The sequence below is a fragment of the Danio rerio genome, chromosome 23 (genome assembly GCF_049306965.1).
Source record: "Danio rerio strain Tuebingen ecotype United States chromosome 23, GRCz12tu, whole genome shotgun sequence".
Taxonomy (NCBI): Eukaryota; Metazoa; Chordata; class Actinopteri; order Cypriniformes; family Danionidae; genus Danio; species Danio rerio.
In genome coordinates, this window is record NC_133198.1 from 20,352,855 (window position 1) to 20,370,830 (window position 17,976).

General features: G+C 35.3%; 1 protein-coding gene across 1 annotated transcript; it reads right to left on the reverse strand.

Moving 5' to 3' along the window:
- Positions 1-2,453: 2,453 nt before the first annotated feature.
- On the reverse strand, positions 2,454-17,874 carry trim101 (tripartite motif containing 101). Its single transcript, NM_001003581.1, is given in 9 exon segments — positions 2,454-2,888; positions 3,192-3,427; positions 3,653-3,777; positions 5,552-5,574; positions 5,673-5,906; positions 5,997-6,092; positions 6,167-6,341; positions 8,313-8,461; positions 17,565-17,874. Coding segments are annotated over 9 exon segments (1,290 nt in total). The 5' UTR covers positions 17,730-17,874; the 3' UTR covers positions 2,454-2,801.
- Positions 17,875-17,976: the final 102 nt, after the last annotated feature.

The following is a 17,976-nucleotide window of genomic DNA, read 5'->3' on the forward strand; positions in this document are numbered from 1 at the left end:
AACACATTTTTTGAGCTGGTGACAGTCGTATATGTGTTCCACACTGCTAAAAACACTATTAGGACACATATATTTCACTAAAAAGAGAAAATTGGTTGTTTTTGCGTTATTTCGAGCAAATTCATACTTCCGGTTTGAAACAAATTTTTGAAGCTGCATCACAGCCATGAGATCTTAGTGTGTTTTCCAGCATGTAGACTGGATGTCTGTACCTGGGAGTGCCTTATTACGTCTCTGAGTGTGCTGCATTAATGCATGAGAAAGACATGGTTTAAACCAATCTGTGCACTCTATTGTGCAACTTCATTAATATGCATGATGGCTTTCAAGACTGTTTTTACCTGTTACAGTGTTCAGATGGCAGAGAGACGACACGCTGTGTTGTCAAAACAAGTGTGCAGTGTTGCTTTTATAATTTGCTGCAGTTAAGGTTTCGTTTTCATTTTCTCTCTATGAGAGCGCAGCTGGACTCACGTGTGGATTACAGTGCACACAACGCTCGACAACAATACGTGTCTAAGGGACATTTTTTTTAAACGAGAGCTTTACTCATCTGGAAATGGTGAGATCCGGATTTGCCACTCGTCTCCTCTTAATAAAGATGCGGCTAGTTGGTGTTGATTGTCCTGTCTCTACAGATTTGGTATGTGAGCGACCAGTGGTCTTTGTTTATGCAGATGGCAAAGTTCATATTGAACTAACCATTACACCGAGTGTAAACATGTTAGCACCACAATCAAAATTACCGTCGTGTGGGATTTTCACTGCATTTTGTGACAGGAATAACACACACTGCTTTTTGACGCTACCTGCCGAGTGCATCTACGTTTCCTGGAAATGCAGAGGTTTTTTTTCTCTCATTCGCCATGCGTTATCAAACGTTGTATGAAAAATACATGCTTAGAGCAGTTCCTCGGATCAAATATCTCGTTTGTCATGATGAGGGGCATGAATGAAATTCCTGAATAAAAGAGCCAAACTGCAGTTAAACTCCACTATTTAATAATTTGTCAAATAATTAGATTACTGATGTCCATGTAAACACAGTCACTGTCTTTCTCTCCTCTGAGTGTTTTGTCTCTGAAAATCAGTGCATGCCCAATCCGACACTCCCATTTTTATGCAATTTTTTACAGACCCTCCCTCTTTTTCTCTGACACTCCCCCCTAAACAGAACTGGACACACCCACTTTCCTGACTTTTTCCAAAGTAGAGGTGTGAAAAAACCCTGCTGAAACAATGTTTCAGTCAAACAACCTTTTTTCCAAATCAAAACAGACAAAATACTTTTATCAAGGAATGCTGTGATATCTATTATAAATTATTCAAATATAGATTTTTTTGTTTGATATTCAACTTTGTAATATCAATTCAAACAATGTCCACTCCGTCTTTAATGACTCTTTTTTTCATTCGTTCATTCATTCATTCATTCATTCATTCATTCATTCATTCATTCGTTTATTCATTCATTCATTCAATCATTCATTCATACATTCATTTTTATTTATTTATTTTGTATTGGTGCCAATCCATTTTTAGTAGTGCTGTTCCTGGAAATGTATTTCCCTAAAGGAATTTTAAAAATTGTTCTAGCATAATACGCCATAAATCAAATCAGCTACAAGAACCACATTATAAACTTTGATTTCAAACAAAGAAATATATGATGAAGAAAAATTAAATAAAGAAAGCAATACTACTTAATGGCTGTAATGAGAAGAACCACAATATCAAGAAGCATCATAAATCAAAATGTAAAATTATAAAACTTATTATTCAATATTATTCAGTTGACATTCTTGGTTGCATTTATAAGAATAATATAGACTATTTAAAGTTTATTAAAAATAGTACATGATTGAGAGCATAGGTAGATTATTTGCCTCATTTTGCAGTTTGATTGTTGCATTTTTGCACAGCATCATGAGTACTGTAGTTTTTATGTCCAAATTATATTTTCTAATGTATTTTATTGTAAGTTAAATATCTGTTCAGCAAAAGTATGTTCAATTGTTTAACACTTTGAAACTTACAACTGGTCTGTTTTTACGTGTGTGCGTGTGTGTGTGTGTGTGTGTGTGTGTGTGTGTGTGTGTGTGTGTGGTAATTTTACTTAATTCCAACTTGATCGTGGCCATGCTTTAAAAAATAAAATAAAATAAGTAAATAAAATGCGAGGTTTAATTAAAACATATGACTCTTAAGATTACACAAACAATTTTCATCAGCACATAAGAAAAGTCCTGTAAAAAAAAGAAAAAGTGTTTCCTCTGTTGATATCATGACACCCCAAGTCTAAACTCAATAAGGAGTTGGGGACATGTTTTAAACTCAAGATAATACACCATTTCATATTTATTAAATAGCATTCCAGCATAGACTGAAAGAATCAAGATCTTTACATCAAAATGACTTGTTATTAAACAAACAAAACACACAACCAAAATTAAGTAGACACAATGTTTTAATTATCAGCACAAACACAGTAAGGTTTGTTCCAAAAACCAAATCAAGAAGAGAACCCGCGGAAACCTGTTCTGAGTGACAGCAGGTCCTCGTTCTTGAGACCGGCAGTCTCACCGGTGACCACTGGAGGGCTCAGTCATAATCATGAAAGAGCTCAAATGTGTGAACGTTTCAAGAAAATTGGGAAAGGTGATTTTGAACATAAACCAGTTTAATCTGTTCTTAATTCTTTCTCTACTTTTACTTTTACAGAAATATTTCACTCCGTTTTCATATAAAACAGCATGTGAAAATTATAATTCTGACCTGCTGAATGTGTCTTTATGCTGTCCTTATATAAAAATAAAGCACTGGATGTGTCCCCATATTCGCTGTAGGATGACCAGAAAGGCCAGGAAATAAAGGACTAGAGTTACAACCTGAGAAAAGAAAATACAACAACAATTAAAAAAAAAAAAAAAAAAAAAAACACTTTCTTTTTCTTTCTTTCTTTACTAAAATTTGGAAATAAATGAATGATATATGTATATTATTAATTATCTATTATTAACACTGTTAAAATTATTCAAAGTATAAAATGAAACAAACAAAATACGACTGAAATACTATTGACATAAAAACATTTTAATAATAACTATTGACAAGTACAATTATTGTCATATACCCACAATAAATAAAACAGTAACTAAAAATAATTAAATCAATGGCAAATATGAATGTACCTGTGCAGTGCTTAAGCCATTCTTCTCACACATGGCCACTTTTTTGAGATCTCCACAGCTGTCTTCTTGTCTCCAGCTGTCCTCCATTGTCTCAGGCGTGGGATTTGCCACCTCAGAACCCTCTGACTTTAGATCCTGGTCTGCTTCAGATTCTGGTTCTGGAGTCTGTAGTGGTTCGGTTTCAGACTCTGCTTCAGAATCTGGTTCATCGGGTGTTTCCTCCACTTCGGGTTCAACTGTAAAGATGCAGAATTTGTCTGATCTCTGACTAAACATAAAACATATAAATAAGTTTATCTATTGCAGAGTCACCCAAACTCTGTCTTGGAGGGCAAATCAAGCATTTGCTAAAACATGCAACTGCAGGTATGTTGTGGCAAGTTGAAGCTAAGCTCTACAGGACATCAATCCTCCAGAACTGAGATTGGGCACCCCTGATCTACTCGGTCAATGATACTTACTCTCCATGAAATCCAGCTGCTGCAGGACTCTCTCCTCTGCATCGAAATCCACCCTGTAGTGATCCATGTTCTGATAATCAGGATCCAGAGTCTCCAGAGTGAAGCATTTTGACGCTTTACCAACCCTTCAGAGGAAAGGACAGGTACTGTAGTTGGATAAATGCACTAACAAGATTTAAAAAGAGATTTAATGAGGAGTTAAATAATGATATTTGTGTTGACTTGTGAAAGCTGAGCCTGAAAGTCTGAAGTAGTTTGTAAGCTTGATGTTGGACAAACAGGCAAGCAGACAGATAGGATGACGCTAACATGAATTTGACAGTTGCTAATGTTTTAGCATGAATAAACATCTTGTTAGCAAGTTTCTATCAAGGAATTTCAACCATATTAGCATATTTTTATGGTGTCTTAAACTAATAATCTGGATAGGCATAGTTGAATAATAAGTTCAGCACATGTAAATGACATACAAGGGTACAGAACACCATTGTTTTCTCCTTCTCATGTAAATCCTGTGAGTATAAAACTCTGGTGAAAAACAGACCAATTAAAATTAAACTGTGATAATTTTTCTTGGGATAATTAATATGCACACCCCAGGCGGTTTTTGATTGGCCACAAGAGACATTACTACAATAATTTCCCCCCTTATTTTTAAGTTTATCTAAGGATGTGATATAGTTATTATGTATGTGGGACTCTTCTTTTGAAAAAGCTTTAAATGAACTCTCCCTTTTATTTGAATTACACTCCATTTTATTGATTGAAGCTATACTTTCATACTGGTGTAATAATCAAGAAATTCTTCTGCCATACCATGTCTGTAGCAGGTGTAATAATGGCTGAAAATAGCCCTCAACACCAAATGCTACACTTGCACTTCCAGTTTGAATCTGCATAATATCAATTTGTCTGATGGTACGGCAACAACGTTCCCTGATTATTTAGCCAGAATGAGAGTAAAGTTTCGATCCATATCAGATTAGAAAATAGCAACTGTACTTTTTCTATCAGACTTAGCATTCAGTGTAGGTTAACAAGAGAATAGTCTAGCTTTACTCTTTTTTTGATTCTTTTGAACTAATGCTAATTGTCTAATCCAAATCAATGATTTATACTAAGCTAAGGTAAAGATCGGCTGAATGAATTCAAATATAGTAACACTCAAGTGTTTAATTCCAGGAGGGTTGTAAAATGAGCCCATTTAAATAAAAATAATTAAGAATTAACATCTACACTCTCAAAAATAAAGGTTTGTGAGCTGTCACAAGGGTGGTGACACCCTTAGGTACAAATTTGTACTTAAAAGATCCATATTAATACCTCAAGGGTACAAAGTGTTCCTCTTATAATTTGTAGGTAATATATACTTTTGAAGTACCAGTATGGACCCTTTAAGTACAAATGTGTAGCTTTTGAAAAGGTACCACCCCAGTGACAGCTCATGTCCCTTTATTTCTGAGAGTGTATGTTGTTGCTGAAAATGATGCTCCAGGATCAACATAGATGTTAGGATGGCATCATACTTGGCAAAATCATGATGTGCGGTTATGTATGACCACAAAACAAATATTTTCTGGAGAATTTGTGCATTTACCTAAGCCACATACATTCTATGTAGATATCAGAGAAGAAATTAACATTGTAATAATGCATTCTATGACATCTTTACATGAATTTACATGAAGTTAGCATCATTTTAAAAAAGTATCTGCTTAGATATTTGATTTCAGCAGAAGTGGAAGAAGAAGTAGTAGTAGCAACAGCAGCCCAAATGGTTGATTAGTATGTTGTTGTTTTTTTCTAACAATTTCATGTCTTGAAAGTCTGTTATTCTTACATGGTTGAGTTCAACAGGGACAAGGCTGTGCTAAATTTGTTTAAAAGGGCGAGACTTACTTCTCAGTAAGATCCTTTGAGGTCTATAAAAGAGATAAAAGTGTCATGTTTGACATTCAAAATATAGATAAATAGACAGATACAGTGGATGCCACTAAGGAGGCAAAAAAGATGATTATACCTGCACAAAAGCAGCCATCTCAGGCTCGTCTATGGCACTCTGGGCTGCCTGGATCAACTTTGAGTTTGTGTCCAAATGCTCATTGTAGGTTTGCAGTAGAGACTGGGTCCAGCCCGTCTTTTCTTCCTGCTCAAAAGTGATTTGTTGCATCATGATCTTACGCCTTTCCTCCAGAATGGCAGACATGCGATCAAATTTCTCACACAGAATCTGTTTCTGGATCCTGCTGTTTTCCTGTCACAGTGGTATTGTAGGATATTATGTTGGTGTTTTAATATCAAAGTTTATTACAATGTAATTTCTTTATACATAATCAACACAAACCTCTATGTTCCTGTTGAGCGCCTCTAGATCATTGACAAATGATTGAACACGCTCATTTGTGGACACCAAAGATGCAAGTCTGTCACTGAGTTCAGCCTGTGAGAAGTGAAATGAGTGAACTGTTCTGACTGCTACAAAGATGTTAAATAATAGCACAAATGCTTTCATACCTTCTCCTTCTGGTAAATATCTGGCAAAGGAACTACTTTGCAGTTCTTGTGTGCCCCAAACACCTTACAGAGAGAGCAGGACGGCTGCTGACACGTGATACAGTAAATATTGAGCTTCTCATCTTCATGCTCTTTACAGTTGAACTCTGCAGGAGGCATCGGTGGAGGCCTATAGCTAAAGACACATTGACATATGATACATTTAAAAGAGAAATCTTTAAAGATAAACTTCTGAAGCTTTGTTTGGTGCACTATTTTTCAAATGGTGAGGCAACAGCATGCCTATACTAGGGGTTGGAATTTTAATATTTGTTTTGTTAAATTAAGAAATGTAGTAAGGAAAAATCTGTTTTTATATACAAGTGCAATCATGTGGAACAAATGACCAAAACCGGTCAAGAAAATAAAAGATTCAAGGAGGTTCAAAAAAGTGGTCAAAAGATGGTTGTTTTAATGAGGGTCGTTAGTTTGCATGGTTGATGTTTTTATGTTGTTGTATCGTGAATAATTTTGTTTGTTTTATTCATTAACTGTACTTTGCAGCTATACTTTTTTTGACAGCAAGGACCACAATGAGAACAAGCCCCAGGCTTTATTGTGTTTTTATCCTTGACCGTTTTATTTTAATATGTATGGGATACCAGTTTTACAGTAAAATTTTATGGAAATGAAAAGATTTTATATAATGCACTCAAAAAAAATATTTTTTTTTACTTGATAAAACTGTTTATTTAAAATGTGCTGAAACAACACAATTCTTGAGATTTCATTGGGACAACTTAATTTTTTATGTTCAATCAACATAAATTTGATAAATGTGTTAAGTTAACTTAATCGATTTGTGTTGGGATAACATAAATGAATTGTGCATTTTTACAGTGTGTGAAAATACAATAATAACAAAATAAACTTTGACATGTTCACTTTCAATTTTACTACATTTTTTCACACGCTTAAACCTGACAACAGTCTCTAAAACTAACTCAAGTCATGGTCCAAAGTTTTTAAAATGTATGACAGTTTTAGCTGGATAATTTAATTAAGATCTATATGATACAAAAGTTAACAGGTAATAAACGCATACACTCAAAAAAAAAAAAAAAAAAAAGAAAAGAAAAGAAAAAAGTTTTTTGCTGCTTGCTCAAACTACATTTTTAAACTGAGCTGAAACAAAACAATTCCGGAATTTTTGGAGGGAAACTTAGTTGTTTTATGTTCAATCTACTTAAATTAGTTCCGTAAACCTAATGAAATTGTGTTGGGACAACATGAATGAATTGTCTGCAACCCTGCATTTTGGCCAATAATACTACATCAGTAAACATAATTATTTACTAGATAATTGCTAGCTAGGTTTCCATCCATAGATGCAAAAGAAACTGATGCACAAAACTGAAATTAAACACCATTTCCATCTAATTAAATCTAGTTAAAGAGATCTAAATTCTGCCTTTTTCTTATATAATACACAACTTAATGAAATGCAATGAAAGATGTCATAACAGCATTTTAGAGGCACATAACATCTTTCTGAGCGTCAGATGATCAAATATTTTAGTGATGGATGTTGGCTGAGGCATTTAAGAATAACCAGTGTGATGTGATGTGATGTGGTCAGTCCACTGGCTTGTCCATTAATGCCGTACAATCAGGCCTCAGTTTCGACAAGAAAGCGGACTGCCATTTTGCTTTAGAAATTTACTACATCCACCTGTTAAAACAAAGGTACATGACTTTTTTGTTCAGAGAATTTGTTTTGTCTATTACACACTGTAAAAAAAAACGCTGGGTTCCACATAATTGATTTGTGTTGGGACAACATGAAATAATTAAGTTAACTTAATTTTTACAAATTCAAACAATTAAAACAATTAAATTGTGTTGTTTCAGCTCAATTTAAATAGTTTGAAAAAACAGCAGACGTCTTTTTTTGAGTGTAGCTCATCCACATTTTCTTTTACCAGATAAAATGTTTGGTTGTGCATAAGTTTTTGTCCATTTTCTAAATGTATGCACATCTTGGTGTTTCCATAAGGCATTTTTTGCAACAGTGCAAAAAGCACCTACAAAAAATAAATAAATAAATGAATGGAAACAGAACTATGTTGTTAAGTGCCAACCATTACTCAACACCCTTTGATCTGACCTTTCAGACTCCTGCTTGTAAACATCAATAATGTTCTCCACCAGCAAATTGCGTTGCAGTCCAAAAACTCCATGACGGCCCAAGACGACCTCACGCCGACAGGAAGGGCAGCGGAAACTACCTTCAATTCCAACCTGGAAGAGAGTCGGCTACACATCTTACTCAGCATGCTGTTCTTCAAGAGTATTTCTGGTTATATGAAATCACTTTTCCAAATTCAATACAGCTTCTGTACCCTTGTCTCTGCAAGTGTGCATCTGTCTTAATCAGCACAGGCTTGAGTATGACTTAGCATTTGCAAAAAGAGAAGTTTAAGACTCATCTCACCAGGGATCCTAAAATAGTCATCCTCTTTTATAGCTCTCAGCTGCTGAGGCTTATGGGTCGAGTCAGTGTGATTCAAAGCACCATCACTGGCTCAAAGAAAACACTGTTTGAGAATAATGCTGCTTTCACATGGGAACTAGTCTCCTATTACAAACTGTACATGAAGGGCCTCTCAAGTCAAATTTACCTCTTTACTTATTTTGATAGAAGAGTTTCAGCGTTACATATGCCATAAAAGTTAAATATGATGGAGGGTAGAATATTGTTGTCACTGGTATTCTTGTCATAAAAGTAGAGCATATTTACATACATTAATAACCATTTAAAGCATTCAGCACAAGTAAGCATGCATTTGAATACAATTCTAGAATAATTAGTAAGCTGATTATGTAGATAACACAATAAATTTGAATGTAAAATGTAAGTATTAGTAATATATTTTGGCTGTAATTGTCCCAGGGAGACAGCAAACCTTGGAATTTTACCATCATTTATAAGTTTTGAATCCCTAGCATGAGTAAATGATGAGTATTTTTGTTATTTTTGAGTGAACTACCCCTTTAAAGCATTAAAAGCACATCCTTACATTGAAAACACTGGCCTTAAGGGTTAGTTTACCCAAAAATAACATTCTGTTATTATTTACTCACACTGATGTTGTTATAAACCACCAAGACCTTTATTTGTCTTTGAAACACAAATGAAGATATTCATTTGAAATCTGAGAGCTCTTTAAGCCTCCACATACACTAAGCTTTTCTGACTTGTTCAAAATCCAGCAAGGTACCAAGACACAACCTCAAAACAGTCCATGTGTATTCAGTGGTTCAATCAGAACATTAACAATCAAGAATAATGTGTGTGCATATAAAGCAAAACTAATCACTTTATTCAACAGTTTCTTCTCCTCAGTGTCAGTATATTGTGCACGTTTACAAGCCCCATGCAGTAATGTATAATTTGAAGATTTATTTTGTATTTTTCTGGTGTTGTTTGGACTTTCTGGACTTCTGAGTCTAAAATACATTGGTGTTTATCAAAGTCTATAGAATACACAAGACATGTCACTTGTATAGTTTTTTTAGGTCAATATGGCGAATGAAGCCCCGCCTTCTTGTACAGGAGCTAATCTTCGATCGCTATAGAATGACGTTTCTCCAGGGAAAAGCTCAGACCAGACATGAGCTTTTACAACAGTTTGTAGGTCAGCAAATACACTGGAAGCTCAGTGAATACTGGATTCACAGACATAAGAAATATATCCAGATAACGCTTGAAATCTCTACTTTAAAATGAACCAAGTGCAACTGAAAAGTTTTCTAGTTTTGTAATCTGTATAAAACGAATGCGAGGTACAGTCAGTCCAGTCAAACATACATCACATGACAGCAACTATTCAAATGCCCACAAACTTGTAAACAAAGAGTCGCTGTCATTTCTAGAGGAGATTTACTATTTATTATTTTAGAAGAGCAGTGCAATCAGACAATCAGTATTCAGAGGATGATAATGTGTAGAACGGCCATAAATGAGGTTCGTGTCATGATTTTGTTTCTTTCGAGTGTGCATGCGCAATAACTTGATCAACCTGATAATATGCTGATAATATTTAGTTTGATTCAGAAGTTTAGTAATAAAACATATGAGATGGTTGTTGTTTAATTTATTGGTGATTCCAAATATAATCGCAAGCTTGGCAAACAGTTTTGGAGAATTTGATGTTTCCCCATTCAGCATACTGCCTGAGAGGCATTTCAAACATGGCCGCTGAGTAAAATGACTTGTCTTATTGGGACATTGCTCTCAGATTTCACCTAAAATATCTTAATTTGTTTTTTAAAGACAAACAAAGGCCTTGTGGTCATTTTTGGTGGTAAGTAATTCTTAAAATTTTATGATAAAATAGCATAAATATATTAGTGCCCACATCTTTGCACAAATTTCTGTTATTATATGCACAACCTACAGTTTTATTGTCAGCTTTTAAGGTTGATTTTTAATTGGCTTTCAATATTTTGTTTACCTTTCATTGGCTGCAAAAAATCTTCTGAAAGTGCTAACAGTGTTCATCTTATTTTAATAGTCAGGTTGATTCTGTGATATTTAGAAAGACTTTTAAAAATATAAATTTGTACATTTATTGTTGATATCAGAGCCCTGTTTCAGTAAGGTGGTGAAGTGAAAACAGAGTATGCTAACCTTAAAATGAGAGAAACTCTGGGTTTTCCATTTCAAAACGGCAGGTTTGTCAAACTCGAGAAAGCAAGGTCTCCTTCCCTTTTTTAAAGATGAAGTGGTATTTCTTGCCTTAGCCATAAGTCATTTCAATCACACATAGAACAAAGTTACGAGAATGGCTTGTCCTTTTTTGGAAAAATTACAATTAGATTCAATAGCATAGTTTTAAAGTTTTACCTTTAATATTACTGTAAAAAAATAAACAATTAGTTTAAATTCACTGACCTTCGACAGGGACATGTACTGTAACTATTAATGTTATTATTACTCATCCTAAAAACTTTTTTTTTTAGGTCTTCTTACATTCTAAATGTCATATCAACCTCTACACTCTTTGAAAAAATGGTACAATGTTGTAGCAAAGAAGGTACAAACCCTTGTCACTGGGGCAGAACCTTTTTATGGGAGAGAATTGTACCTTAAGAAAAAGAAACCAATTTGTACCATTGCAGTTTGTACCTTTAAGGACATTGTTTGTACCATGGGAAACCAAAATGTACCTTTGTTTTATAAGACCTGCAGATACAATATTGTACCTTCATCAAAGGTACAAATCTGATCCATGAACCAAGGATCAGGTACCAAGGTACCACTACAGTGACAAAACACTTTGTACCTTAACAGTGTCAAATGTGTTCCTTCAAGAACTATTTAAAGACATTTTGCTACAGTATATCCAAAATGTGTCACAATAAAGAATAAAAAATATAAAATCAATAAATCAAAAGATCTATTTTTTGCTAAACATTTCACAACACTTTTTACAAAAATCTTACTGAAATACATTCTCCAATCTACGATATAAAAGTTTTTTCTCAAATTTTAATAAAACACCTTTATAATAACTTTAAAATGTTAAATTTACACAATTTTAAAATAGAAATGGAATTTTGCACAAGTATTTAAACGAGATATGCACAATGTTTAGTTTAATGATTAGTTTTACAATACTAAAATGTCTGCATGAACACTTTGTATATGCGGGTCTTTTGTTCATGTGAGTAAAAAACAAACTCCAAAAGGTGCGAATATCAATAATAAATCTTTTTTTTATTAGAAAATGCAGACCAAAGGTTTATTAGAATGCCTTAAATGTTTACATTACAATATCTATAGTTTTGTTTTACCAGTTGTTTCGTATCATAGAACTTAATGTTTCTGAGTTTCTTTAAGCATAAGCTTTTAAATGATGATTCATGGTTTAATCAGGAAATTATTCATAAATCACTTTGCTTTTCCACTAATATATATTTTCATAGATATTGTGATAAAGGAGTTGTCCACCACTTATATACCTTTTTATGAGAACTATTGTGTACCTTCATTTCAATTGTACTATAAAAGGTACAGAACAGTATCATAAGAGGTATTTTCTGTCCTATGTAAGGAACAACCCTTAGAAAGGTACAAAACTGTTTCTTGAGGAACATTATTTGTACCACCGTGTACCTTTTTTCAGAGAGTGTACCACTTGATCAATTAGAAAAGCAGACACACAATGGCACTTTTAAATCTTTTAAAAACTTAATTTTTGAAATGTAATCTTAACTGATCAACATGAGTAATAGTGGGAACCTTAAATTAAACATTTCCACTGAACATTAGGGTTAGGTTTTATGCATTCTTGCTAACTATGCAGTAGCCTGTTTAATGTAATTTAATGCAATTGCATCAGAAATAACTTCAAAAATTACGGCCAATTGCCCACTTTTGCAAATTAAAAGCCTATAATTGTTACACATTACATTACTTATTTTATTATACCTAAATATTTAAATACTTAAAATATTTTAAATGTAAATTTACACATTAACTTGAGCAGCTATGTTTTCTCATTCTGTCTCTGGTTCACTGATGCAGTTGTGTTGCTTTTATTTTTTTTAAACATATGGTCATATTTGCTTTAACTTTGCACGAGCACAAGTTCCGCTGAAGAAAAAAATGCTGATCTCTTTTTTCAGATGTTGCCATGGTGATTCGTAATATCTGCTCTCCATTGATAATGCCTTTTTATAGTTTCGGTGTGCACGCTTAAAGCTGCGGTCAAACCGCACCTTTTTCCCCATAGACTTCCCTTCAGACGCAGGTGAATGCATCAGACTGGAAACGTAAGCTCATGCGACAAGTTGCGCTGTTCGGTGTGTTAGAAAGTTCAAGCTTGGTGAACTCTGACCTGTGAAATTGCATCACATGATTGTTGTGTGAGACCAATCGAGGATCAAGACATGGCCTCTGAACAGAAAATTAAGGCATGGACCAATCGCTCGCTTTTTAAAATGTCTAATCATCATGTTTAATCCTGCCCCTTTTCGCAACGCCATACTACAGAATTTCGCAAGGTCAAACTCTAGTGTGACCACAGCTTAATAAGTCTACTCAGACTTGATTGACCTAACTCAGATCAGCTGTTCTGAAACCGAAAACTTTGAGATTTTAATCTCTCTGTAAGTCAACTCAGAGTTCAAGTTTAAACTGCGAGTTGGTTGAACCTCCTTACTGAAACCCAGGTCTTTAACCAAAGTGCATGTGTGATGGCGTATATAATTATCTGATAACTGTGACTTGATAGCATCTGAAAACTATTCGATAAGCATGCAAAAAAGAAGAGGTACATGCAGAGACAGCATCGTTTTTCTGTCCTACAACAGCCAGACGACAGATGAACAGCTTGGCTTTTGACCTTTGCCTGTGAGAAGGTGTAACGTAAAACTGTCAAGGTATCAAACTTCAGTTATGTGCAGATAAGAAGGATTAAACAGACAAGAGCTAACATTACAAAAAACTCTCATCAATGTGTCCATTGTGTGTTGCAGGAGAGCTAAACCCCTGATGACTTCAACGCATCAAATGTAGGCCATCACCTATTTTTATACCTCAGATTTCAGCCTAGGGATTGAGTTTAGACATTTGCAAACCCCACCTGTTGGGTTTCCACATATTAGCATGACAGGTCTAAAAAACTGTGTTTGTGTGAACTATGGCACTACTGGAGTTGCTCCATGTATTATGTGTTATATACCTTATGTACATACACTTTTACATGTTGTTGAAGTAGCTAGCAAATAGCCTTTAGCACATAAAAAAACAAATTTATAAAGGACATTAGCTCCTTATAACATTTATACGTTTTCTTCTGCATAATGGTTTACCTGTTTTGTTGGGTAAATGTTGATATGACATTGAATGCTACTGCACTGACTGCCACGTACCATATAGCGTTTTTAAAAAGCACTGAAATGAAGGCAGACTAATTTTATAACCATATATATGATATGCATGCAGCACATGCATTGGAAGCCAGTTAATATAGACGGTGTGTGAGAAAACAGTCTTGTACCATTTTAGAGATGCAGATTCAAATCATGCTCGAATTGGTGTGAGTACCATAACACCATCCCAACAACACATGACTCGACAAGAATTTAGCAACAAGTAACTTAGCTGTCCACACCAAGTGTGCCCAACAGAAACATTTCAGTAACCGTCTAAATAACTGTCAAAATAAAACAACTGTTTAAATACATTTAAATAACAGTCTTTAAAATAAATATTGTTGTTTGTTTGTTCTTGTGTGCAAATGCGGGACTAGTGTCCAAGAAAAATGTGCCCAATGATGACAATAAAGTGAAATGGACAGGTTTATAATCGAATAAATAAATATTTAACCTACACTGGAAAAAACGCCTTTCTTTACTTAGATTTTATTGTCTTGTATCTAGTCCAAATATCTAAACATTCTTAAATCAAGAAGCTATGGAGACCCGGAGAGGATGTGATGGTGGGGGAAAAAATGGGTGGGAAAAAATAAAATGGATAAAAAAAAAAAAAAAATGAGTGATACGAAATTATATATATTTTACGTTTTTGCGTTCCCTCGCAAAACTGTTGTTCTATAAACACTTACTGTTTACTTAATTCACCCCCATTTTTGCCGGGATTTTCCTCGTATTTTCCCATATTTATAATATTGAAAGCACATTGAAATGAATATAAAAATGTCTGCATTCTCTTTTTTTCCATTAAAGCTGTGTGTCGATAATCACCCTTCATTTGGAGCCTCTGAATCAGCGAACGCATGAAGCATAAGCGATGACTGACGGACGCTCCGTAGGATAAACTAATCATAGATCAGCTTCTGTATGACAGCGAGGATCGACGAACAGCTTTGATGAATAGAAAGTAAATGCAGACATTTTAATATTAATTTCAACGTGTTTTCAAGATTAAAAATATGGGAATAATATGAGAAAATTCTTAATGATAGGACGATAGCGTGAAAGAGTGGAAAAGTTAGAGAGAATCTCAAAAAATGGGAGGGTTGACATGCATGATGTGAAAAGGAAGTGTTTCTAGTTTTTATTGTTTTTACATCTTGTGTAAACTATCTTTATAGACAGTATAAAGCACACAATCAGCATCTGAGGTGATCATTGTCATAGTCGTTAATGCTCTCGACAGCAACATCACAGAAATTGAAACTTTCTAAAATAGAAACTTCATGCATCACCATTGCTAGTGCATGGTTATTACAAAAACTCCTTTAAACACAGAGAAGATGGTTGGAGAAGATCCTGTAATGCAATGTCGTGTCACATTGTTAGGGCACAATGTAAGAGTCACAATGGTGCCGTGACCTGGATGGAAGTGAGGTTTACGCTCGATTTACATGGGGCTTCAGCATCAATGCTTGACAGAGGGAGTGTTTAAAGTTGGGGCTGACGTGATCGACATCCGCTTGTTAAGTGTGACATCACGCGGAGCAGCTTCCTTGTCCAAGCGCTCTATTCAACTGAATGGGGAGACTCATGAAATGTTAATAATAAAGTTTACAAAGCGATTTAATACTTTTGAAAAGTCACGATCGCAATATATATGTCCATGCCTAATATCCAATGGCCAGAAAGTGATTCATTTTTTAATAAATTGTTAAAATTTTGTTTTTTGTGATGCAGCAAGCCCAGAGATTGCTGTGTGCACTATGACTTTATGTAAAATTAACTTTAATGTGTGATATGAATGAAAAGTGATCATAAACGAATGATTTCTCAACTCGAATGATGGGTTGGACCTGGAAACAGTATTACATACGTCACCAACACGTCACCACTTAACAAGCGGATAGCAGCGTCAGCCAAAATTAATCCGCAATTGACTACTGTCTGAGCCGGTGGATTTGCATAAAACGGTCTCATTGGCTGACGTGTCTGTTGGCGCTTGAAAAGCTGAGAAGTTCTCAACTTCTGCAACAAGCAATGCCACTGAAGGGGCGCCGACAGATCCACAATGCAGTTCGGCAACACCTGATGTCACCTATTCAAAGTGAATGGGAAGCGTAGATGCTGACACAACAGTGTAAATAGGGCGTTAAGAGTGACTGTATTGAAGGTCATGCTTGGAAGAGTTATGCGAGTAAATCTCACTACCTTGGCTTCAAGAATGTAAAAAAAAAAAAGCTGACAACTTAAATTAAGGCAACTAGTTTCAGGACATTTTTAACTTTAATCGAGTGCAGTACTTGAAAGTTGAGTCAACTCAAAAATGTCCTGAAGCTGGCTCAATTTTAAGTTGAGTCAACTTTATTTTTTTAACAGTGAAGAAACTACTAATTTGTAAATAATTTTCTTTTTCTGCTAAAGCATTTGCCCTCAACTTAAACAGCATTAATGTTTTCTCTGATTTTGACTGAGACGTCCATCAGAAACTGACTGAAAAATTCATTAATTTAATTAATAATTTTTTAAGGTAAGTGTTTGCAAACAATTTAAATGGGCTGAATTTAAACAAACAATTTAAATTTAGTAATGTTCAACTTCATTCGCTTGTTTAAAGTCAGCCCATATAAATAGTTTGCAACCACTTACTTTAAAATAAACGTTTAATTTATAAATGAATTTTTCAGTGTGGATATCTACGCAACATTTTAAAAACAGTTTGAAAGAAAACTTAACAGAGCATAAGATTTGGTGAAGAGTGAAGAGTGAAGTGAAGAGTTCATGTCAGGTTCCTGTGTTTGTATGCAATCAAATGCAAACACTTGGAACGGCATGTGCTTATCTGCATTCAATTAGACTTTAGTGAAAAGCATTTTAATAATCTGCATTATGTGTTCCCTTTTAAACGAACCTGTTGTGCAATGGACAGTTTGCAGGTTCTTTCAATAAAGAATGTTTCAAGAGTTCACACTTAGATATTGCTTGACAACTGTATGCAGGTTTGGCATGCTGTCCCGGGGGAGAACCCTGAGCTCGGAGATAGTTGAGCCCAGGGCTCCCGCCAGTTTCATAGAGCATGTGAGGGGAGTACGAGATCAGGTGGTTCTCGAGAACTTCCCTTTTTGTAAACGAGGAAAGGAGGAGAAAGGGGGTGGATGGGGGGTTTCTTCGGAAAACGAAGATAAGGGAGTAATATCTAGCAAGGCTACTTATAGTGAGTTAGGATAGATCTGATTGGCTAACTAATGAGTGTAGATAGGCGGCCAGCTGCAGTCAATTATATCACGTGCTCCTCTCGAAATTAGTTTGAAAAACTTCACTTATTTCTGGGAGAGTAACAAATACACAGATGGCATGTTGAGAATTACTAAAGGCTTGAAAAAAGCACTTGCAAACATGTTTCCATTGGTTAAGTCAAAATATTTGCACATTCACACACAAATCATCCTCCTCTGACCGGATCAGTGGTACACACCTGGTAGAGCTCATTGGCACACTTGCGGCAGAGGTTGTGCAGGCAGGGCAGAATGACCACAGGTTTGGTAAAGACGTCCATGCAGATGGGACAGATGAGCTGTTTCTCCAGCGTCCCCAAGGAGGGGTCTTTCTGGTAAGAGCGTATATCCAGTGGAAGAGACATGCTGCCCCTGCTGACCCCACATTCACTGGAAAACTAAAATAGTAGATTACAATCACGAAACCCCACTGCCTTCATGTTTCTGCTGCTTCTTTGTAGATCTCCAGTCTGTGAAGGCAGCAAGCGGGCTGTCGCTCCGGGGGTCTGTATTAGTGCGCAGCTGGAAATGTGCGCATGTGCTAAAGGGGGAAGGAGTCCAGTTTCTTTCTGGCTCGCTGGGACACCCCCCCACCCCTCATCAGTTGTGCCC